Source organism: Colius striatus, chromosome 2 (genome assembly GCF_028858725.1).
Source record: "Colius striatus isolate bColStr4 chromosome 2, bColStr4.1.hap1, whole genome shotgun sequence".
NCBI lineage: Eukaryota > Metazoa > Chordata > Aves > Coliiformes > Coliidae > Colius > Colius striatus.
The window spans coordinates 112446654-112471749 of record NC_084760.1 but is presented as its reverse complement, the minus strand read 5'-3'; the positions used below and the strand labels follow the sequence as shown (position 1 = coordinate 112471749).

The following is a 25096-nucleotide window of genomic DNA, read 5'->3' as shown; positions in this document are numbered from 1 at the left end:
CCACCACTAAATCATGGTCCCTAGTGTCTACGTGTCTTTTAAAGAGATAGGGACTCCATCATCTCCCTGGGCAGTCTGGGATAGTGACTGCAAACCCTCAGTGAAAAAGTTCTTCCTCATCTCCAATCTAAACCTTCCCTGGTGCAACTTGAGGCCATTTCTTCTTGTCCTGTCACTCATTACTGGTAGGAAGATATTGACCCCCACATCACTACAACCTTCTTTCAGGGAGTTGTACAGTGATCGTGTCTCCCCTCACCCTCCTCTTCTCAGGGCTAAACACCCCCAGTTCCCTCAGCTGCTCCCCATCAGACTTGTGCTCCAGACCCTTCACCAGCTTCGTTGCCCATCTCAGGACATACTCCAGCACCTCAGTGTCTTTATTCTAGTGAGGGGCCCGGAACTGAACACAGTTTCCAGCTGAATGTACCACGTGTCATGCAACAGCAGATCCTCATGGCCAACTTACACAATCCAGTCCACGGCTAATATCAAGGAGAGGTCGTTGGTGGGCAGTCCGATGGCCTCCAGGATGATGGCAATGGTGAGGACTCCTCCGGCCGGCACCCCGGCTGCGCCCACGCTCGATGCAGTAGCCGTCACCCTGCCAATTGATGTGCCCACCTGGTTAGCAGCAGCTCTGCAGCACTCCTATACTTACACATGTCTCTGCTATGAGAATTGTAAACAAGCTCTACAGCATGGGACACGCAGAGCATTTGCTTCTCAGGCAAACTCCTTCCTGTCTGCTGATGCAAAGTAATGAGTACAGAACACAGCTGCTCAGCTACCAAGCCCATGGCTCTGTGCTTAACACCATGATTGCCTTTTCAGAAAGAAAACCCACAACCAACACAACTATACCCTGTTGCTTTACTAATATATCCAAGTCATGTGCCAGTTCAAATGTGCTGAGTACATCACACATCCTGGCCCCAAATGTAGAAAGGTAAACCCTGCCATAGAATCATAGAACCATTTCAGTTGGAAAAGACCTCTAAGATCAGAGTCCAACCACTCACCTCACACTGTCAAGCCCACCAATAAACCATGACCCTCAACACCTCAGCTACATGGCTTTTCAATATCTCCAGGGATGGGATCTCTACCTCCTCCCCAGGCAGCCTGTTCCAGTGTCTAACAACTCTCTCAGTGAAAACATTCTTCCTCGTCTCCCATCTGAATCTCCCTGGCACAATATGAGGCTGTTTCTTCTTATCTTATTACTCATCACATGGGAGAAGAGACTGACCTCCACCTCGCTATAACCTCCTGTTAGGTTGCAGAGAGTGATTGTGTCTCCCTTCAGCCTCCTCTTCTCCAGGTTAAACACCCTTAGTCCCCTCAGACACTCCTCGCCAGACTTGTGCTCCAGACCCTTCAACAGCTTCATTGCCCATCTCTGGACAGACTGAAGCACCTCAATGTCTTTCTTGTAGTGAGGAGTCCAAAAATTGAACACAGTACTAGAGGTGCAGCCTCACAAGCACAGAGTACAGGCCATGCAAGGGTACTGTCCTTTCTCTGGTTTGCATTCAAACACAGACCTTAAATCAGGAGCTGGAAACCCACAGTGCATGTACTATAGACACTCACCTGTTTGTGCACCAATGTGTACAATTGAGTTTTTCCTTGGGCTATCACTGCATCAGCCTCAAGCCTGGGTTAACACCTGATTCACTAAAAGGACCTGAAAGGCTAATTTGACCATCCACAAACAAAACAATGCCCCAGCCCTGCCTTAAGTAAATAAACAACATACTGTGAAATGCAATAAGGAAGGAAATAAAACCTGGCCAGTGAGGGCAAAAAAGTGCCAGGAACCATCCCTAGAAGGCCTCTGGTGGATACAGCTGTGGATTCTCAGAACAGTGAGGGGCTAGAACTCCTTCTCAGATCCTCACTTTAAAGGTTTTGAAGAAGGAAATCAAGACACTTCATGGGATATGGGACAAGGGAGGATATTCCAGGAATGTTATGGGAGAGAAGGAGGCAGGACTCGGGTGGTGGAGGAGAGAATGGAGCAAAGCAGTCAGGAGAGGAACAATAATGGATTTGACCTGGGAAGCAAGCAATGTAATAGTAGGAAGGGTAAAGGTAAGCAGGAGCAGAGCCTTTAGTATGAAATTGATACATAAGGAACTGAGGAGCTGGCTGGAGGATTTTCTAGGACATTCAGAGGGGGAATCAGGGGTAGCTTTCTGTGTAGAGTAGCATGCCTCAATTACCCAGCTTAAGGGTGAGTGAAGGGTAAGGGAGTGAGCTGCTTAAGGAAGGAGAGGAATTTTGTGTGAGAAACAGCTTTAAACAGCTAAAAGTCTGTTTCAGAATTTAATTACCCCTCCCAGGTTCCACCTTTTATTAAACCGAGATTTTGGCAAATCTTATAAAGCTTGAAAGACTCCATCCTTTAATCACCCCATAATTATGTTTCATAGGAGTTTGCAAGCTTTAGGTCAGAGTTGTGGAATGCAAACTGCTAGCTATTAACAGAGAGACCACAGGCTTGAGTGTGTCTGGAGCCAGAAGGATGTGGTTGCAATAGCAAGCAACTTACAGAATAGTGAAGATTTGCCCAGCGTTGAGGTCAACATTGTTCAGCTGAGCAATAAACACAGCTGCCATGCACTGGAAAATAGCAGCTCCATCCATGTTGACAGTCGCTCCGATAGGGAGGATAAACCTACTGATCCTCTTGTCAACTCCATTGTTCTCCTCAATACACTTGATCATTGATGGGAGGGTGGCCGAGCTAGAAATAGAAAAGAGAGAAAAAATCAAACACAAGGCATCAAGCTACACTGAATGGACAGCCACTCTCCCATGGCTTTCATGTTTCTAATACACTGCAGACAGGACTGGCAAGGCAACTGTGCCATTTTGTAGTCCCTCTCTGTCACGACAGCAATGAGGGACCCTCCTTGTTGGCCTTAAGCAGCAGTATTTAATAATCTGCTTCCATCCAGACATAGCTGATAAGGACCCTAATTTCCTGGAAGCAAGAAGTCATGACTTAACACAGTATGCAGCCTAACAGAGCTGTGGAATGATCAAAACTCAAACTACAGTAACACACCAACAGATGCCAATATAAACACAACAGATGCAACAGCAACCTCTGTTAATGTTCTACTAGTACCTTCTCAGATAGATGAACAGACAACTAGTGGAAAAAAAGCCCACCACTGTTGGATTTATTCCTTGCATTATAAGTCACAGGGTTTGATTTATAAACCCTGTCCCTACTTCATGTACTTCAGCTCTGGTGACAGACATACATCTACTTTTGGAGACGACCTGAAATGATTTTATATAGTTATGATATTTGATCAGGTATCTGCCCCTTGAAAAAAGTGTAAGTGACATGCTTGATAGTTTGGTTATGACAAATAAAAGGTGATCAGGGCAGATCTTTGAAATCAATCATGTAAAGTCTCTTTACACTAGCTAGTAAGTCTGCTTTGCTCCTGCAAAATCAGTCTAAACTTGTTTCAGACCCTTCTGAACTTGGAGAACTAAAGTTCTCAGGACAAAGTCCCTCACTTTACTTAAAACTGTAAAGACAGCTGGCAGGATCTTTTGAAGGCATATACTTTTAGCTTTTCCTTCCAAAGTTTCTAACTCAGCATCATGCTACATTCCCAGTAATTTGAGGAATTGCTTTCAACAGCTAATTATCAGTTAATTATAAGTATGTACCGTGTGGCAGGCTGCTGACAGCAGTGGGACTCTCTAAGCTCCCAAGTCTCTTTTTGCAACCTCAGGAACCACATTCACACCTAAAACTCAGCATAGTTTGTTGTTGGGTTATGACCAGCTTACAGTGACAAACATAACCAGGCAATAATCCCCAAAGAAGCATAGAAACCCACCTGGAGCAAGTGGCAAAAGCTGTGGCAAATGGTGTGATAAGCCCTAAGAGAAAGCGATACGGATTTTGACGTGTGGTCGCAAAATAAATAAGCGGCAGAATGATCCCTCCGTGGATGAAGTGGCCCAGAATAGAGGCAAAGATGTATTTTCCCAGACTGGTCACCAGAAGCACAATATCTTCCATTTCCACAATCTTGCTCCCAACAAGGAACATAATACCAATAGGTACATACCTGTGTAAAGAAATATTGTGTGTGTTAAGTGCAAACAAAAAGGCTTGAAACACGTGTCATTTTGTGTCCTGGAGATAACATTCTTCTAAAGAATATGCTGCTCTTACTGAAGGGCTGTTCCTTATTCACTATAAAGTCAGGTTAAACAAATTTGGAAGGCCTTTTTAATGCTCTTGGTGGGGGGCAAGCAGTCAAAATGAAAAAGCTCTGTTCACCTAGATCCTCAAAGACACAGGTAGGAGAGTGTTGAAAGGAGGACAAGTAGGAAGCAGAAATGCTGGCAGAAGCTTTCAGGACAAGACACCGGTGTGGAGTTTTAGTCCATCAACGAGGAAGACAGGCAAAGACCTAAAGCCAAAGTCACTGCTGAAGGGATGGCAGATAGTAGGAAGGAATAAAGAGCAGTGGTATGTCACTGGAGCAGAGAAAGGGGTGGAAGAGTAGGATCTCGCACATGCGGTGACTGCCAGAAGTTAGGTCCTTAACATGGTAGACATAACTGGGTCCAACATACTCAGTGTAGGAAAGAAAAAGCTATGCCCATATCAGAGAGGTCAGCTAATGCAACGTGCCAAAGATAGCAATTATCTCTGCCTCTTGCCTACAAGAGCCTAAGTTAAATGATAAGGCTTGCAGAGCTTTCCTCAAGCCAATAGCCATGTACACATATATTTCTGTCTAGAAATATGCCACGTCATGAGACATCAGCACTTGTTTCACATTTCCTTTGTCAGGAACACTTGGAGCTGCTCCTGGGGAAGGGCCACTCCTAGGTCACAGCCACACCTCTGATCCCAGTAGTGCAGCTGGGCACAGCCCTGAAAAGACAGAATTGCCCTTGCACCTACAGCATACCAGCTACCGCAGGAATCACTTCACCCTCAAGGTCAGTTCCTCCAAAGCTCTACCTGAGATGTCTGTGTCTCTGAGTAGCTCTGCTGATGCTGTCCATGCTCCATCCAGTTCAGTTCTGTTCTAAGATGAAGAAATACTAAAAGACCACCCAGCTTTCCAAAACCTCTGGGCACACATGTGACTACAAAAGCTCTGCAAACATGAATGCTGGGTTCAGAGCTGAGAATGGATCCCTCCACTTGAAGAGGAAGGCTGGAGAGGAACTGAAAGTTGAGAACAAAATGCTGCTAAACAAGATAGTGGCTGTTGAATGGGACCAGATGTGAGTTCAAGCTGCCTCTCATCTTGGTAGTATGATTGCAGCCATTCTAAAGTACCTTTTGGGAAATCCATGCAGCTTGTCAGATTTTTAATAAATACCAGGATACATAAGCCTTAAGGAAGGAAAGAGAACAAATAAAGACTATGGTGCACTGCAGCATTAAGAGTCAGCTGTGGTCCTGATAATCCACAAAGTAAAGGATTATATACCAACTGATTGGCATGAGGTGTTAGCACTGTAATCAGCTGAATACAAGAACTGCCTCTTACCAGTATTCAGTGTCCAAGGACTTACACTCAAGAGTAAACGACTTAAGCTGCTTTGAGACTGATTTTTTCAATCCTGTATGACAGAAGCTAACACAGAGATCTGCCTGTGTAAAATCAGTTTGTTAAATTCTCTCTACTTCTTAAAGGGGGGAAATAATAGGAATGAAAAATACAGAACAAAGGGAGAAAAAATACCTCTGCTAAGGTAAGCTTATAGCTTTTCCAATAGCTTCAGAAAGGGAGTGAGAAATGTCTCACTGATAATTTCTTAGCTAGCTGTCCTTATTTTTATTTTGGGGTATGATGTATTAGTACTGTTGGCTTAACAGCAGCAGCCCAGACCCATCCAGCTGCACAAGAATAGCCATGATACTGCTTTGAGGCCCAGATTCATTCTAACTGACAGAATATCTGGTCAGGAAGCTGGTCCTACTCCAGCTTTGGTGGCTTGAACCACTCTCTAAAAGTGCTTGCCTCCTCCAATGCTGGTTTCTTGCCTAGTGAGAACATTCAGTGTGCTCCAGTTCCTAACACACAGATGTTTTTTGGTGCCAAAAGGTTTGTGAGATTAGTCAGAGCAACATTCACCTCATAAACAGGGAAGTGAGTGAAATAGTGGATTTGCTCATTAATAGGAAGGAGAAAAAATAAACAATCAGCCTTAGGAAGTACCTACTCTCAGGGATGTGAAATGGAAAAGAGAAGCATATCTAGGGAAGCAAGCACAAACAAGAAACAGTTGATTGCTCTGCTAGTAACATTAATTCCTGCCTCACCCAAGAAAATGAAGAGATCTTAGAAGATAACAGATTTAAAGATCGATTATATAACTCAGGCTCTGCTTATAACAATGACAAAACAATAGCCAGCACTGCTGCTTCAGGACAGAGAGCTAAGCCCTGGACATTTCATTCCTAATATACAACAGGACGTAGGTTTTCCGTCACCCTTTGATGCAAGAGGATAGATGGGCTCTGTATTCAGGCACTCAAAGAGAGTTTCTCTTAAACCAATACCAGTGAGTGTATTACCTTCTGATCTCCTCAGATACCCTTCAGGCCAGTACAAGTAGCCTCTTAACCAAGAGAAAAATCAAGGCATGAAGCTACAAGTATGGTTTCAGCTAGCCACCGCGTTTCCAGACACAAACATCCCTGGCCTTCACATGACCATCTTCCTCACTGGCTCACATCTCCTTTATTCATTCAAGGCCACTGCCTTTAGGCACATGACAGCAGCTTGACACGAGCTTAGGCTGCTTTGAAATAGAAAGCTTTCTTTCCACTAATTTATCAAAACGGAGTCCTGGGCAGGATTTTTAAGCAACTCTCTGAAGTGTTCCAGACTGATACCTTAAGGTATGTGTGACTGTCTTAATTACAGGGCAGAAACAAGAAGAAAAGATTCCGTCATGTGACACCATGACGTTGACTTTTGCTGTGATGAGGGATCTTGCAGGAAAAAGCTGGAGTGATGGGTAAATAGTGAGATTCCTGAACTGAGCATAATATTGCACTGCAGATGTATCTCCAGTCACATACTTACCACATAATCCAGGTAACCAAGACCATAGTTGCCTCATTGAAGGAATTAAAGAAGCGAATCAGATCTTCTCCTTCTTGGCCGAGCTTTTTCAGTGCCACTCCCAAAACCAGAGCAAACAGCACCAGTCCCAGGATATTCATTCCTTCAATTTCAGTACCAACAGGGATCTGTACAGGCAAAAAAAGGTTTGTTAGATATGATATCAGCACAAAACCCAACAAAAAGGTTCCATGATTTTGTTGCTGCCTGATAATCTGAAATCAGTAAATGGAACCTATTTTGTCAAAGGGAAACAAACATGATCTGGCTGCAATCCAGATACAGACCTCCCTAGTTATGAGCTGGCTGGGATTCATCGGAGAAGGAAAGGGCCCACCACTACCTCCCTTCATGCCCTTCAATATGACACACGTGCTCCCATTGAGTTGAACAAGAAACTTCCCCAGTTTCCTCAGGACAAGCTCCACTGCAGATGTGAAACAACACAGACACCAATCACACACATACTGGTAAAAGAAAAGTTTCCTCCCCGTTTCCACATGAAGCAAAATGGGTATGGAAGAGACCACAGGTATAAATGATAACATAGTGGTGATGTTGACTTCCTAGCTCTGCTTATTGCACCAAGCATCATTCACTGTCATCACTGTGATATTTTAGCACCTAAACAAATCATAGCAACAAGAGGCTTGCAGCAGTCTGGCCCCAAACATGCTCTTATTTTCTGACACCTCTGATGGGAATATACTCTCAGAAACTGTCAGCTCCTTTGCTTTAGTGCAATATTTATACCAAGGTGAAAACCACAAGTAAAATCCAATGTTCTAAAGCAGAAAGTGAGGAGAGGGGCAGAGAAAGGTAGCAAACTGTGGAAACCTCCTCATTCATCTGTCCACAGCCACTATGGGAGATACAGCAAGAGCATAAGTACTTGTTTCCCTACTCTGAAATCACGTGGCTGCATGGCAAAAGTAAGGTAAAACTGGGATCTACCTATTGACAAAAGCTACTCTGCTCTGCTGGTCCTTCATGACTTGCTTCTTGAAGACAGCTACAGCTTTCTTGGCAATATACTATCATACAAATTGAATGAGTGTTCTTGTGGTTATACAAAGATATAATTGTTTTGAAAAACTGGTTTTTATTTCTTCCCCCCAACTTGGCAGTACAAGCTCAACATGTCAAATTGCTGGTTTATTTGGAAGGGCCTCTGAACCAGATTAGGTTTGTGTACAACTTTTGGCCTTCTGGCTAGTTTAAGTAGACACTAGTTCAACATAGAAAGAAAAACATATTCTGAGCTAAAAACGTGACATGAGTATCAGCTAAAGAACTCAGGATAATGATCTGCTAGAGCTGATAAAACCAACCTGCATGAGATTATACTTTTGGTGGGAGTACATTGCTGAACTGGACTGTCTCTGAGTGGCAGGTGGGAACAAAGTGCTGCAGGGAAAGGGATACACATAAATTGTACACAAAAGCATGAAGGCTAAACTGCCCTTAACAAAGGTGTTTGCAAATAATGAAGGTTCTGGCTGGTTTTAGTCAGTCTGGAGAAGAAAAGACTGAGGGGAGATCTTACTAACATTTACAAATATCTAAATGGGGGGTGTCAGGAGGTTGGGACATCCCTTTTTTCTATAGTAGATAGCAACAGGACAAGGGGTAATGGGATGAAGCTGGAACACAAGAAGGTCCACTTAAATATAAGAAAAAAAACCATTTCACTGTGAGGGTGATGGAGCCCTGGCACAGGCTGCCCACAGGGGTTGTGGAGTCTCCTTCCTTGGAGTCTCCTTCCTTCCAGGAACACCCACCTGGACATGTTCCTACGTGACCTGATCTAGGTGAACCTGCTTCTGCAGAGGGGTCAGACTAGATAATCTTTAAAGGTCCCTTCCAATCCCTACCATTCTGTGATTCTATGATAATATAATTAAGATATAGAAGCTGCAATATTTTTATGGTAGCTGCTTGTTCAGGGCTAAGTAGTAGAGTATTTATTTCATTTCTGATTGAAAGACCAGGGTGCAATGTATCTCCAGAGCTGTCTGAAGTAATGTGCCATTTTTTCCAGACACTGTAATGCTTTTCTGTTCAGATAGTTTTCTCTGTATTGTTTTGTGTGCCTGAAAGCCTTAAACTCTTCTGTGGTTAGAAAAGTTAGATAAGTAATGCCAGCAAAATAATGCTCCCATGTTATGACATCAACATTAAAGCTTTCTCTGGGAAATGTCAACCTTGGCAAAACGGGAACAGTTTTACAGTAAAAAAAGGAAACACTTCATTTACACAGAGTGAATGAAACACTTTTTTCACTTTGACACAACTTCTCAGATTATTATTGTATTTTGGGGTTTTTTTCCCCAACTCATTTTATAATGTAACATCTCAGATCAGGTTCACTTGACAGGGGGCTGTCAGGAAAAGTTCAGCTTGGAATAGGGTTTATACCATAACAAACACAAACTTCTTCCATACACACAGAAAAAAGTCCTAAAAACATTGAATATTTTTGTTTGGTTCTCATTTAGACAAAACATAGGTATTATACTTTGCTATGTAAGAGAAATTCAGTGTTTCAAGCTGCTAAAAGTGCCCAACACCCTGACCTGGATGTTAATGGAAGGCAATTTCATTATACTACTTTATACTGATGTTTTGCAAAGCGTCTCTGCCCTTCTTCAGAGCCATGGGTGCCAAAGGCTTGACAAATCTTGTTCTTGGGAAGCTACAAGAGGGCAAGAGATGGTAATATCTGTAGTTAGCTACAGCCATACCTCAGATGGCTTCTCACCTTTCATCTTAACCTTCACAGTGGACTACTGGGCATAAGTTGGCCAGTTCCTCTCCAGCTCCCCTGTACCTCTCCAGAATGACAATATAGGGAGTTTTGCCTTCTTTCACCCTCAGAGACGTCTCTGTCTTGCTCCCACCATTACAATCAGTGTTGCTGCTGCTGCAGTTCTCCAGCTTCTCACACTTAATAGTCCTTCAAGCCCAGACCTCATGACCTGGGGACCCCTGAATTCTTGGTGGCTAGAGAGAGGACTCTCTGCACAGTCATCAAGAACTTTTTAGCTGTTTCTCTCTATTCACTGTCTTCTCGTCCCTCACTTTCAGAGTTTGCTTCCCCTTTCTCCCTCTTGAACTGATTTCTTTCTAACACACAACATTCACCATCGCCTCTCATCACCATGGATGTAGGCAGAAGGTGTATTGTTTGCACATAGTAACTTACTACAAGAAATTGCTCCCTGCAAATCAAGGGGACAAATCTGCAGCATTCAGGGAATTTTACCTCCTTGCAGCACAACATGGAAAGAGTCCAACAGTAAGTAAATCCTCAGCGGAAGATCCTCTCAATCCCAGCCTCTGAAACTGGCAGATGCTGAATGGCGTTTTTGTACTCTAACAGAAGAGTGCATCACCCCAAAGGAGCTGCCAAACCAAGCAGCATTGTGGACACCAAACAAAACCAGCTTTCATGAGAGCTTTGTTCCTGGATAAACCATGGGACATGTTATTGTTTGCTTGAAATTATGTGTTCTGGTAGGAAGATTCATGGAGCTCTTCTGGTCCTTGAATCTCTCTGACGATCCTATTGTTTTTTAGCTCTTGAAACAAAGTGCTTATCAAGGAAACAACTGCTGACATTGAGCTGTTCCAGTAGTAGGTGGCTAAAAACAAAATGCAGCCATGTGATGTGAGGAAGAAGAGCAGTTACTGGTTTGTGTATTTTTACTGCTGCCACAAGAGGAACTCAGAGTCCCCAGCAGCCTCCCTGTGCCGCAGATGGGGAACTGAGATAGCCTGTGCCCCAGGAAGCCTTGCTGCCAAAGAAATAGAGAGGATGCAACCATAAAAGCTAGGTAAACACGAGGGGAGCAGGTGAAACAACAAAAAGGACATAGCTGAGCAGACATCTACGTGCCCCACTATTCATATCATCAACAAGAAAACACAGGGCCTATTAACCAATGCTAGGGAAAAAACATAATCATTGGCAAATTTTGCTTGACATTATTCATACAGAAAATAGAAGGACAACATTTCTCCTCTTCAACCAAATATTCTGCTGATGAAAGTAAACATTTGATAGGAATACCATGTATTATCCCAAAATTGTGCTCTTCCTTTCCAAACTTAATCCTCATCTGTCCATAAATAATATGGTCAGACCAGTATTGAAACTGAGCTAACAAAACTGAGATGATGCTTTCTTTTTGGTTTTGGTCCACTCTTCCCTAGAGACAGTAGGGTGTCTTCTGGAATGAAAGAAGCTCAGTTCTGGTTTTGCTCCAACAACTGTAGAAAAGTTCTGGAAAAGTAGTGGTGGAAATAACCTTTACATCATAAATGCTGGCAAAAACAGGCACCGGTGACAAATTCAGAGTCTATTTTTCTGATATTGCATCAAGCAGGAGTCTGATAAGTGGGAAAAGGGAAGAAGAAAACAGAAAAAGAATCTCATGTTTCAAATTGCCAACAGATGTATTCTTAGCTCTTGAGGAAGAGAGATGGCTTTGAACAAGGTAAAAAGGTATTGGACATCCAAAGGATACCACTGGCTCTGATCTGTGCTTGGTTGCCAAGAAGCCCCTATCAAACTTGACACTGAAGATGAATAAGAAGAGTCTTATTCACCTTTCATTTATCCCTGCTTCAATGAAGAATAATCCTACACTGTGAGACACAATGTCTAAGTGCACATTACTGCAGCCTTTCCTACTGAACTTGTGTTTTAGCAGCACGAGGCTGCACGGGCATGTACTGCCTGAGGATATAACGGCACGAGAAGTGGAAGTGCTCTTTTGGCATCAGATGGCCCTTCTGCGTCCATATCAGGAGGAGTGAGAGCATATCAGGGCTAATGTAATCTTACAGGCCCGGGCAGATGGGGTTGCTTTCTTAGTAGGCTTCTAGGCTAAGCATGACTTTTTCCCTGTTCAGTTCCTGTGCCAAGTCACTTGTCACCTTGGCTTTGGGGCTGGTGAAAGCTCTACCCGTGAGACAAAAGTAGAGCTGGCAAGCCCCCTGTCTGCATGGCCTGCTCATGCATTGTGTGTGGTGAGGGGAAGGCAATGAGGCCAGTACTCCCTGAGCTCAGGGATATGCTTCAGAGTCCCTCAGGATAAGCATTAACTGCTTTTTCTTTGATGGTTTTACAAACTGGCTTATCCTCAGCTGAGCCCTTCCACGACAAATACAAACATTACAAGTCTTTTGCCCTAGGGACATTAAAATCATGTTAGAAATATAGTAACCCAACATCTGATACTGATCTCAGACAGGCAGAATGAGCCTGAGAAACAGAAAATAACCCTGAAAGTAACTTCCAGTCTTAGATCTGTCTCCTCAAAATCCCATGAAAGCACATGAGGTATTTAATTTGGGGTGAGGTGACACATCCCAGGCTGAGAGACTGGTTTATATCATGCTGCCCATAAGACAATGGTAATTATTGCTGGACCTGCCACATGTGGGCTCTGGTCAATCATAAAGATGCTTGACAGCCCCATGATGCAAGAGAGATGCCACTCATTGGGCTATAGAGTATCTCTGGATGTCTTACGAGCTATATATGGAAGATAATACTCTTCACCTTAGCTACAATTGCAAATAGTTCCCTTTTTGATGCTATTGCAATAGTAGCCTATTTGTAATGTTCATTCTAAAATTTTTACTCCTTCAGACCACTTGTTAGTGCTTCAAATAAAATTTCAGCAGCATGGCAACAAGAAAAAATTCTCAACTAACCTTTCTTTTCTTTTTCTTTAAAGAGTCTTGAGTAGCAGGAAAAAAGCTCCTTGTCTCCAAAGTGTTACAAAGAGTAAGGTTTAAGGGACATGGTCATCTGGCCTGATTGCTATTGAATTCCAAGTCTACAGAAAGCTATTTGGAGTCATAAGGCAGAGTGGCTAATCAAACTAATCAACTCTCCCAGTCATTGTAGCTTTCTTTTGTGGCTGTGGGTAACTCATTTGGTTTGTGTGTGTCTCAGTTCCAGGCAAAAAAAAAGTACTTGTTTCTTTCCAGTAACTGTTGCAAAGGACTAAAGACTACGAAGCAGTTGGCGAGGGTTTGTACAGAAACCTAAGAAGTGATCTTACCTTTTCCTGTGTGACATTTCCAGAGGTAGTGTTTCTGAGCAGCACCTTATATTCTGTTGCATACTTCAGGTAAGGAAAAAAAAAAAAAAGAAAAAACAGAGAAAACACAGTGTTTGCCAATCAGATCATCATTATGACTTTATCATCTAGCATGTCACAAGGAAGAGATTACTGTTAGGAAGACTTTTTCTGGAGACCCTACTCTGGAAGCTAAAGGGCCTGTCCAGTGCAAGAAAAGAGAGTGACAGCTTATGCAGCTCCTTCCCCACATGGTAACAGAGAGGTGCTCTGTGACCCCCTGAGCTCCCAGGTTTGGGCAGCAGCCAAGGAATTCCCCTTTCCTCCATCCTGCTGTTACTCACACATCAAGCTGTTGCACTGGCTCCTGTTTTAACAGTTTCACCGTTAGAAATGGTGAGGCAGGCATCAAAATTATCTAAAGTATGTAAAATCTAGGGCAACAGTTTACTTTGATAAATAAGCTAGACACATTGCAAAAGTAGGGCACTTCTTTGGGCTTGTTTTCTTCTGATATAAAATAGGGGAAAGAATTACATATTTGCCAGTTACCTGTGACAACAGCAGCACAGAGGAAAGGAGGATCTCTAATTCATGCCTAAACATCTAGAACCCTGACCCTCAAAGTATCACACATGATACATTCTTCATGATACTTCTGCACTGCTCGTACTTTTGTTTGCATCATGTTGACTTGTACTGTATTACATTTACACTCAAAATGGAATATGATTTTAAAGGTTTGATCTTGGTTTTGATAAAAAACCAAACACAGAATATCATGAAAGCAAAAACTATTACTCTGCTCCTGTGTCATAAAGAATCACTTTTCCCCACAGCCATATTCTCAACAGTGTCTATCTTGACATCTAGAGTCAGCAAGAACTAAATCAAAATCTTCTTAGAGCTCCACAGCTCCTGTGTGCCAGTTTAAGCCACACTATGTTCTGGTGCCAGTTATCATCCTACCACACTTAGCCCCCTGTTGGAAGACAAGATAGGCTGAGCAATTAATCCCCCAAGGGATATGATAGAAAGTGCCAAATAGAAGCATCAGGCAACGGGTAATGCTTACACGTATGGGAGCCTACAAGTCTTTAGCCTTGTCTATTCTGAGCCCAGCTCTAAACCACATACCCAAGGGTTTCTCAGCCAGCTCCTGCAAAGTGATAAGGAGCTCGAGTTACCAGTGCTGCCAACGTGGCACCAAAAGTATAAAAGCTTCACAAACGTTTTTAGTTGAGGTACAAACCATGGGCTATGAACGTGCTTTTGTTTAAGTATTTTTCCAAGTCAAATCATTTGCCATGGAAGTTGCATGTGTGATTACATCAAGTGCTTTTAAAAATCCCACCTATAGAAGTAAACTAACTTTTGGTATTTTCTACACCCTTTTTTTCTAGTCCTTTTTAAAATAAAGAGCAGTCATTTCTTCTGTGCACTGTAGCTCATGTCCAAAGTCCACACGTATCTTACCGTTCGGAAAGCTGCAGCCACAAGATTTGAAGGAAACAGGTTTCTGCAAAACATAAACAAGAATATTAAATATTTCTTGTAGAACTTGTAAAACTAACACATTAAGGTGTTTTACTCTCAGAAACTGAATTCCTTCTGCAAATGCAGGTATATTGGAATGAGTGAGGTACATGCTCTAGTACTCTGGCAGCACAGAACAAATGTCTTGCTACAAGAGGTGTGAATGACATCTTCTTTTGCTCACATAAAAAAGTCCCTGTTCATCTGCTACACTTAACCATTTGAGCAGGGACATGTGAGGCGAGCAGGCAGGATGCTAGTTACACACACCCATCAGCCAGCGGCTACAGAAACTGGCTTAGCCACACAATAGCTGCAGCAAAAGCCTGTGGCCTCCAGGGTCAGGCAGATTTTTAACATTACTCATGTGATTACACTTTGCTCACAGCATCAACATGAAGGACAATCCCATGGCAAAATCCACTTAAGAGAATGGCTTAACCCTTCAACATAACCAGGTCAGCTTCCCTGGAGAGCAAGGTAAAGCAGAGTAAAGGCTCAAACAGTTAAATAGCAGAGAGGGAAGTAAGAGTAATTCATTTGGAAAGTCGCAACATCAGAATTTGGTAGTGCCTTCATAGAGAAATGCAAATGGAGCAACAGGTTTGTGCAGAGGATGGCATGAAAAGTGAGTACACTTCTACTGGGCATCCTGTGTGTATCTGCATCTATGAAGAAATAAAGACAAGAAAAATGGTGAAGTGGACCATGTTTAGGAAAAAGTTGCCGCTTGTTGTATTTTATAGTTGTTTTTAAGACTACACTTCCATTCTCCCCTTATGGAGGGCATAGAGCATGTGTTCCCCCAGCCAAACAGCAGCTTTTTTTTTTTTTCTGTGTCAGAAAGCAAATCAGGAACAAAAGCTGATTAAGATATGGCATAGATAAGGACTTGCTCCCTTATCCTGACACACGGTGAGCGTTTTCCCACAGCCTTGACAGCAATGTAAACTATATTGACCTTCATCAACAAGCGGCTGCTGTCACCTACCTCAGCCTCTCTCTGTTGCATTACAAGTGTACTCGGAGACAGCTGCAAAAGCCAAACCGCTGTAAGAACAATTTGGCTTCTGGAGTTCTCCCAAGCACTAAAGAAACTACAACATTTTCTCCTCAAAATTTGACAATACAGCTGTCTGTCTGAAAGCAAGACAGCAAACTCTAGCTCTGCAAAGATGCTGAAGAATTGGTTCAATAAGATCAATGGAAAAGCTAAGGTGCTTCAATTCTTGCACAGCTGGAACTCTCTGGTAGATAAAAGCCTCATTTAAAGTAAAATAAAACTCAATTTTTATCAGGAGTGAAACATCAAACATACTAATGGGCTCAGCTCAGTCCACAGTTTTAACTAAAAAAGAAATCCCATGCAGTTGGGGAAATTCTTATCTTTCTTTTCAACTTTTCATGGCAGGATGATTACTTTTTTAGCAAAAGAATTGACTGGATTTTGAAGAAGCAGATAGATTTAAAAAAAAGACTGAAGGCCAAGCAGAAATCAAATGACTTTTTTTAATATAAAAAAAAAAACAACCACCAAAATCAGCTTTTCCATCCTGACAAAGCAAAGCCAAAGGAAGCAATCCTAAAGCCTAAACAATATGGTTCTCAATACTGTGGCCGAGAAACCAAACCCTCCATAATATTTACACAGTATGGTAGGCATGGGGCCCAGTAATTAAACACTAACTTAACTCCAAGCATATACTTCAAGCATATGTTTGAGGGATGCCAGCAGCCTTGCTACAGCAAGACAAGGGGTGGGTTCTTGCTTCAAACGTGAATAGCTCTAAAGCTGTTCAAACATGAATGTATAGCAGTCATTCTTCTTTATCCCTGGAGCACCATGTTTGAGTCAGAGGACAGCAAACAGCATTTTTGACAATGCACCAAATATAAAAATGTGGATCTCAATTCAGCAGCTCAGGAGCTGTGGGTTTTGTTCAGCCCAAGTTCTAAGTACACCTGACTACAAAGTCACACCATCACACAAAATTATGTTCTGTTCCTCTTTGCTTTAAACCCTGAAGTTTATGAATAAAATGTGTCAGGTCATAAAAAGCAAACAACAAATAAATGACTTAGAGGCAGAAATTCTGCACAGACTAAGCTCCTTGCTCATCTAAGATCAGTCAGCATGCAAATTAAATTAAGCTTTAATTACGGGTGGGTCAGCCTGCAGGTTTTTACCTTAAGTTGGACTTGTGCAAGAACACCACAGCAGCTCAGCAAAGTGGGTTGGGATACTGCCTGCTCCAGGGAAAGCCAAAAGCTGACTGCTGACCTGCCCAGGCTCATCATGTACTGGAGCCTGCAGGCTCTGCTTCTCCTGCATGGTGAGGCAAAGTTCATCAGCCATAGAAACCCAGTCTGCTTTGTCCCTGTGAGACAGCATTCAGTGCATCTCCAAGCCCAAGCAGAGGAGTGCCATGGGGATGCATGAACATCCCATCTGCCCAGATGAGCTGGCAAACAGGAAAGCTCATGAGCTGGGTAACTGGGCATGCAAGTTAAATGTGGGTGTCTGCCAGCTGGGTGTTCCACACCAACCAAACGGTAAGAAAGTTGGGTTTTTTTGCTTTGAAAGCCCATACCAGATGTGAACGTTGAGTTTAAGGAAATTACCATGGTACATATATATATTTATGTCACTAGGCTACTGAGTGTGGCTGCTGTTTCTAATGGCCCTGTCCCTGCTGCTGCCATGCTGTGTGCCAGAGAATGCAGGCGCCTCTTTGAAGATGTGGGCTATCGTGTAAGCACATTGCTGAGGAAACCCTGAGTCTGGGTGATAAGGGGTCTGAGATCAGGCAGCGTCACCTCTCTGATGCAGAGACGAAACTTACTGTATTTGACAAGAATAACACGAGGCAGTGATGCATGACATTGTAGCGGGGGAAAAGGTGTGCTGCAGGCAGCCTGAGTGCTCCACTGCTGCTGGGATCTCGCTCCACAGAGAGGGATGGATGACTCACGTACAGACCAAACAGCCTTTGTGGTGTAATGGTGAAGCAGGTGGTACTGAAAAAATTTACTCCCCTCGCCAAGAACCAGGCAGGAAAGCCCCTTTCTGCCTGTTGCAAGTTGTGCAGGCAAGCCCCTCAAAACCCATACCAGAAATCCATTGGACAGCTGTCAAGGGTGACAGCTGTGTCCTGGAGCAGCAGCTGGGCTGAGGCAGAAAAATCTCCACATACAAAGGCAACATACAGGGTGAGAAAGCACCCATTGCAGATCCTCTTAAAATAGGACCCAGAAAGCAACAGCACCCAAGGGCAGGAGTTTCAGGGTCTGAATACTTTCTGTTTGAATACTGTGCTCATCACACCATCGCTCCCCAAAGAGCTGGATAAATGCAGCTTTTTCCTTTTCTCCAGTTGAAAGCTGCTCTCACCAGGAAAGAAGGGACCACCATCACTCCCCTAACCAAATTTAGCTGCAGCATTTACTACTGGGAATCCTGACTAAGGAAACCTGGAGCTATAAAGAGTAAAAAGAGGCTGCAGTTCCCATCCTTCTCAAATGTTGATATTACAGGCAAATTCCTCTCTCTTATCCTTCCACCAGTGAAATAAGGACGGCACAGGGAACTCCTTCACTGCACGTGTAAGGGATTATTATTTATAAGTGTTTCTAAAAGGCTCTTTCACTAGAGCTCTGCAAATAACTTTGGCAGTAAAAGCACAAAAGGCAAATCAGGCATGCAGAACAAACCCCTAAAATACTATGCATTTCTCTCGCATTGCTTCTTACAAAAATGTTCCACTTCCAAGGCCAAAACCATTGCTGTTAGAAAACACATTTTTGTGAAGAAGCCTAGAAAGAAACATTCTGTGTAAGAAAAAAACCCCTCCTGCTTTTTTTTTTCGAATGAAATGCTTTCAATAGTAGGAGTCCACTGACTCATCTAGTCCAATTCCCCTGCAGAAGCAGGTTCACCTAGGACCATGTCGAGGTGGGCCTTGAAGACCTCCAAGGAAGGAGACTCCACAACCCCTCTGGGCAGCCTGTGCCAGGGCTCCCTCACCTCAACAGTGAAATAGCTTTTTCTTATATTTAAGTGGAACTTTTTGTGTTCCAGCTTCATCCCATCACCCCTTGTCCTGTTGCTAGCTACTATAGAAAAAAGGGATGTCCCAACCTCCTGACACCCACCCTTTAGATATTTATAAATGTTAATAAGATCTCCTCTCAGTCTCCTCTTCTCCAGACTAATCAGCCCCAGTTCCTGCAGCCTTTCCTCGTATGCAAGATGTTCCAGTCCCCCGATCATCTTGGTGGCCCTGTGCTGGACTCTCTCCAGCAGTTCTCTGTCCCTCTTGAGCTGAGGAGCCCAGAACTGGACACAGGACTCCAGATGAGGCCTCACCAGGGCAGAGTAGAGGTGGAGAAGAACCTCCCTTGACCTGCTGGCCACACTCTTCTTGATAACTGGAGCAAGTCAGTAGTAAAAGGTAATGAACATAAAGAACAAATGAAAGGAGCAGAAATGTTGAGAGGTTTCCTTAAAAAAAAAACCCAACCCTACATTAATTAAAACATCAAGTTTTCCCACCAAAGTCAGCCAGAGAGGATTCAGGCTGAGCATGAGCAAAAGTGGACAGTATCACTTACTACTTCCCTTTTTTCTGAGTACCTCAGAGCTATGAACCAGCCACCCAGCTGTGAAACCTGGTGGTTAGCCTATCTCAGGAACTGCAGCTGTTCCCTGGGCACTTCTTATTCTATTTATCACTACAAAGGTGGCATCTCCCACTCTTCTCTCTCAACATTCAAATTTGCTGTCTTTCTCCATTGGGATTTCAGAGATAGCCTTCATGGTTGCTGCTTTTGGGCAACTGACCAGGAAGACCAAGGCTCAAGAAACCAAGAAACAAATATTACAGCAGCAACTGGTGCATAAGCAAGGATCTTTCATGAGTGCTCTGGACCCCATGGCCCACCTTGGCTACCTGCTCTGCAGCCTGGCCAGCAGAACATGACTGATGCTTCTCCCTGTGCTCAAGCTGGCGTCTGTCTTCCCTCCAGCTCTGAAGGCACTTGGAGCCAATGCACGGGCTAGCTGATGGCGCTGTGGCTACTCCCTTTGGCGGTACAGCTGGCAACCTCTGACAGAGACAGAAAGGGCAGTGAGAAGCAAGGAAAATTAAACTGCTTTTGCAGACTTGCCTGGCAGCCTGAGCAAGCCTGACTCTGCTCCTTGGGGCAGACACATGGACCTCTGTGCACTCTTCCTATAAAAAGTGGGTGACGCTACTATGTCCTTCCCTCCCTGGACTGTTAGCTAGAGCTGAGTTGAAAAGATAATTCCTTTCCCAAAGACAATTCCACAGTTTCAAAACATGTTTTCATCCCCAAACTGAGTAAAGAAAGCTTCACCCAGACTATTTTTTTCCACTAGGAAGATCTTGTAACATATTTTGTTGAAATGTTCCTTTTGATGAGCGAGATTTTCTGCTTCAGTCTTGTGTAAAAATTATGGCAAAACATTGACCTCACTGAAGTTAAATGCCAGGATCAATACATTCCTGTGAAGCTGTTTAATATTATTGAATCAGTAAATATAGATCAGAGCTAAAACAAACTCTGACCTTATTGAAAGACACAGTCTTAACAACTGTCCATCGGAAGTGTTAACAATCAATACATTATTGCAAAACACTCGGATCCTGCTGTTTCAATCCCTTTTCCAAGAAGCTATAGGTGGGCTGTGTTAGCTGGTGGCTGGAGTCACCTCTTTGTTACCACCTCTTTCCTCACTTGTTTCTCCCTGGTTATATGCCCAGTATGATCCTAGCAAAACTGGCTCTCTGCAGTGCCACCTATCCAGCTGGGTGCCGAACCCCAGAGCCCACCATAACACAGCTGGCCTCTTCTTCCATTCACTACCCACTTCACAGCCAACAGCTCTTTATTCTCCATTGCTTTGCTGTCTCCACCAAACACCTGAGTCAGGGACAAACCAAGAAATTCTAAAATTCCTCCACTCTCCTCAACTTATGCTGGCACTCGACACTTGCCTTAGGTACAGCTGAGCTGCTGTCAGTGCCAGCTGCTGGGGAGATGGTCACAAGGTCCACCTTTAGCTAAGACCACATGGTGTAAGAGTGCTGCAGAGCCTGAACTGGGTGCTCTGCAGAAGTCTGACTTCTACTTCTGTCCATTGATGTGGGACAGAGTTAAGGAAATCCAAGATCTCCCCTAGGGTTTAGAGCAAACACTACTTTTTTTTTAAGCCATCAGCCTTGTAGAGGCATCTCTGAACTCTTGCTGGATCCCTCTTGTGATCACTGAGCTGTAGCTGCTCCCTGCCTTTGGCAATGCTCATCTTTTAGAGAGCTCCAAAGACCTGCCTAAGCCCTGGTCAGGCATGCTCAAAGCTTGCCTCTTGCTCAAGGCTCTGTCCCTTGCCTGAAGGCAAACCATGAAGATGCTCCAGTACTTCCCAGTCAGAGGAAGGCAGACAAATTAGACTTGGAGGTTATGGTCAATGGGTAAAACAAAATAGAGACAGCCTTTCGTTTCATCAGCGGATCACCAACCGTTTGCTACCAAAGCCCAAGATAAATCTCTTTTCCAGAGGCCATGTCTGCATGCATAGGTGCATGCTTTGGTGGAAGCTTTAGACTTGGAAATGGAAAACTGACCAGGAGTTCAAATGGCTCCCAGACATCACTGCCACAATGGAAAGCAACGTCTTTGGTAGTTAGCTAATATGCTTCCCAAAAGCAGAAGAGATCTGAATCCTGGGAAAGGACACCCTTTGTGCAGAAGCCTCGGCAAACACTGATTCACAGCTGTGATTTCCTCTTCCCCATTTCCTCCTTGGGCCACGTTTTGCTTTCAGTTCTGTAGGAAGATTCAGTTTACCCATTTGCACTTCATTTTTACCTTTTATCTGAGACTGAGCAGTGAAGCCTTGAGGCCATGGCTAGTCTTGTGACACAACTGAAAACAAAGCTTTCTTGTGTCTAACAGGATGTTTCAGGACCAAAAGAGAGAAAAGGAAAAGGATGCTGCAAGACCCACCCACACTGAAGGCAATAGCTTCAGCCCTACAGGCCCTATAGACTCAAAGTCTTGTTTGCTGAAAATGAGGTGACTCTGGTACCGTCCACCACAGCAGGGACCAAGCTCAAACCAGAACATCCACATGTTCAATAACAGTTAAAAAAAAAAAAAGAAAAAAAGAGGAAGAGGCAGAGGGAGATGATTTCAATAAGTAAATAAATAAATGACAGAACTCACTCCATTCCTGGGTCTGTTGGAGAGCTGTGCTAGGACTGGGAGTTTTAATGATGTCTGTTTTAAAGGTGGCTTGCTGTGACAACTGACTGCCCAACAATGTATCTGCAACAGCCCTTCCAAGAAAAAGCTGAATTCACAGCCCACTGTACACACTTGAGAGAAAGCCCCTGGCCCCTCAGTTCCCAGGAGGAAACTCCTCTGCAACCCCCATGCTTTACCCACGTCTCATCATCACGAATGATACTTTGGAGTTAAAGGCTCAACCCCACTACCACTATAACCTCTTTGAAGGTGAACTCCCCACCTGCATTCATAAACCAGCACAAGAAATTAGCTTTCTGCTCCCAACCTGCCAGCTGTTATCCAGAGCCTGAAGCTCACTGAAGCATCCCTGCCCTCTCTCCTAGCTACAACCTACTCCATGACGCACGGCAACACAGCAACAAAATACCTGCTACAGCAGGCGCACCAGGATACACTCGGGGCAAACACCACTACAGTCACCTCCCCAGCTCTCCCAGTAGTGCTGAGGCCTTATTTTTTGTAATTTTTCTTCACCTGCCTACACTTCCATTCAACTCCATGTCATCTTCACATCCAGGCCACCTACTCCCATTGTCCTGTTGTTACTTAACATGCTCCATCAGGAATCGCTGGTCCTTAAGAGAGATCCTTAACTGTTGGTCCTTAAGAGGAGAAAGCTGAGAACACAAAGACCTGGTTCCCAATGGGACAAATCACACTTACCTTCTGTCCAAAGAGAACAACCTTCTCCCTGGGGCAGAAAAGGACATTAACAAGGATTTGTAAATAGAGTGTTGGAGGCTGGTTTTGTTGGCTTTTTTTTTTTTTTAGAAACTCTTTTTATCTTTGTTGCCACATCTGTTTACTCAGCCACAGTGAAAAGCTCTCAGCTGAAAAACTGAACTCATAAAAGCAAAGCAAACGATCTAAATAAAAATCCCCCACTCTGCTTGTAATTACCAAGGTATCTGCTAAGCACAACTCTCCAGCCACTTCACTAGCACCCAGGTCTCCTGTTTGCATGTTGGTAACAACATCTACCACTCCCAAAGCCACTCATCTTTTAATGTTTCAGCAAACATCCACCTTCACTATCTATGTGCTGTTGCTTCCCATCACTCTCTCAGCTACACTCACCGGGAGAGAACTGTCTCTCTTTATTCCACTGCTTTTCTCAGGCACCTGTAACATACTTTTCCATGACTGCCCAACACTATTCAGGTGTGAAACACTGGCATGGACAGACCTGAGGTAACAAAACATAGGAGTTCTGCATCAAGATCATAAAAGGACAAGAGATTGTGGGCTGAAGTCTGACACTCAAAAAGCTGGCTGGATGTTTGCCTCATTTGTGTAAGTGTTCTCTTATTGAAAGAGCTGGACAGATCTCAAAAAGACATGTGCTCTAAGGGGAAAAAAAAAGTGAAGCCTGCAACTCTGGAAGGAGGAAAAAGGATAAAACAAAAAGACTATGATCTGGTTCAAAGTGGAAGCTTTGCTTCCAGGTAGTTTTGAGGAATGTGAGTTGTGTTTTTGCAAAGTGCAGAGGTGGGATAGGAAACTCACAAACACACAGAGTGTCCTCATGCTAGACAATGATTAGGGTATGTCCTCAATGGAAATACGGGGTTGTATTTCCATACCCACACCTATGGGAGGGCACTATAAGAGGCAGGTTGGCATTTGTGTGAGAACAGGTAAAGGTGAGGGGAATATAAGAAAAAGGTGTGTGTGAGCAATGGGGAGAGCTGCCTTGCCCTGCATGAGGGAGATGGGTACTGACAGGCAGTAGGGCAGGGCAAGGTGTCAGGCAAGGCCATACCTGCCCTGCAGCAAGCACCCAGGAGCTGCTCTCCCTCCAAGCAGGGCAAAAAAACGAGACCAGGCACCCAGAGTTCCCAGCAAGCCTCGACTCATCCTCTCAGCCAAAATTAAAAATAAAGGAGGGAAAGGTAGAGCATCACACAGCCCTGCATCTGACCAGGATGCGGGTGCCAGGGCTGAAAGCGGTGGCTCTGGAGATGCCAGGAGGAGGATAAGAAATGAAGAAGCAGGATGAGAAGAAAGAGGAGGGAGGAGGCGGGGGAAGGGGGGTGGTCTTGGCCGCCGGCTGCAGCATGCAACACTGCCGAGTCTGTCATCATCCTCCGGCGGCCGCGAGGAGGGCGGGAAGGAGGAAGGAGGTGGGGGGAGCGGGGCAGCCTCACCTGATGAGGTCGAGGAAGGAGTCCACCGTCTCCTTGCTGGTGGGCACAGCACCCGGCAGCCCCAGCCCGGGGGCGTTGAGGGCGGAGGCGCCGGCGCCGGGGCGGACGATGAAGCCGAGGGCCACGGCGAGGCCGGAGGCCAGCAGCGTGGTGCCGAGGAAATAGGCGACGGCGATGCCTCCGAGGCGGCCGAGCGAGCGGGTGTCCAGGCTGGCGGCTCCAGACACCAGGCTGCAGACCACCAGCGGCAGGATCACCATCCGCAGCATCCGCAGCAGCAGCTCCCCGGGGAAGGCCAGGTAGGCCACCTGCGCCGGGCTCAGCGCCGCGCCGCGCACGGCGGCGCCCAGAGCCACGCCGGCCACCACCCCCGACACCGTGAGCACCACCAGCGCGTTCCGCCGCAGGAAGCCCCGGCAGCCCCGCAGCCGCCCCGCGCCGCCCCGGTCCGCCGCCGCCGCCGGGCCCTCAGCGTGCCCGTTGCGGCCGCCGCCCGCCTTCTCCTCCGCCGCCGCCTCCATGCTGCCCGGCGCGGCCGCCGGCACCCCCCGCTCGCGCTCCCGCTCGCGCCGGCTCCCTCGCAGCGCCTCGTGTCACGCCGCCGCGCGACTGAGTGAGCAGCCCCGGCTCCCGGCTCCCGGCTCCCGGCCCCGCCCCCGCCGCGGCCCCGCCCGCGGGCAGCTCACCGCCCCGCGCCCGCCCCCGCGCGCCCGCCCCCGCGCGTCCGCCCCGCCTCCCGCCAGCCCGCCCGCCGCCACCGGCACCGGCTCCGCTCGCCGCCATCGCCACCGCCATCGCCGCCGCCGCCGCCGCCATCGCCGCCTGCGGGCTCCGCACGTCTCCGCCGCTCCCC

General features: G+C 45.2%; 1 protein-coding gene across 2 annotated transcripts in view; it reads right to left on the bottom strand.

Moving 5' to 3' along the window:
• SLC1A4 (solute carrier family 1 member 4) overlaps nucleotides 1-24876 on the bottom strand; it is a 35571-nt gene extending 10695 nt beyond the window's left edge. Inside the window, exons 1-7 of one of the 2 annotated variants that reach the window (XM_061989191.1) lie at nucleotides 24244-24876; nucleotides 14708-14750; nucleotides 13214-13276; nucleotides 7098-7264; nucleotides 3873-4106; nucleotides 2558-2752; nucleotides 470-604 (exon numbers count right to left, since the gene is read on the bottom strand). In XM_061989191.1, the coding sequence (XP_061845175.1) occupies nucleotides 470-604; nucleotides 2558-2752; nucleotides 3873-4106; nucleotides 7098-7264; nucleotides 13214-13276; nucleotides 14708-14750; nucleotides 24244-24764 (1358 nt within the window). In that variant the 5' untranslated portion in view covers nucleotides 24765-24876. Of the gene's footprint in view, nucleotides 1-469; nucleotides 605-2557; nucleotides 2753-3872; nucleotides 4107-7097; nucleotides 7265-13213; nucleotides 13277-14707; nucleotides 14751-22759; nucleotides 22783-24243 lie in introns of those variants that run through there. The other variant, XM_061989192.1, reaches the window with a different exon arrangement.
• Nucleotides 24877-25096: the final 220 nt, after the last annotated feature.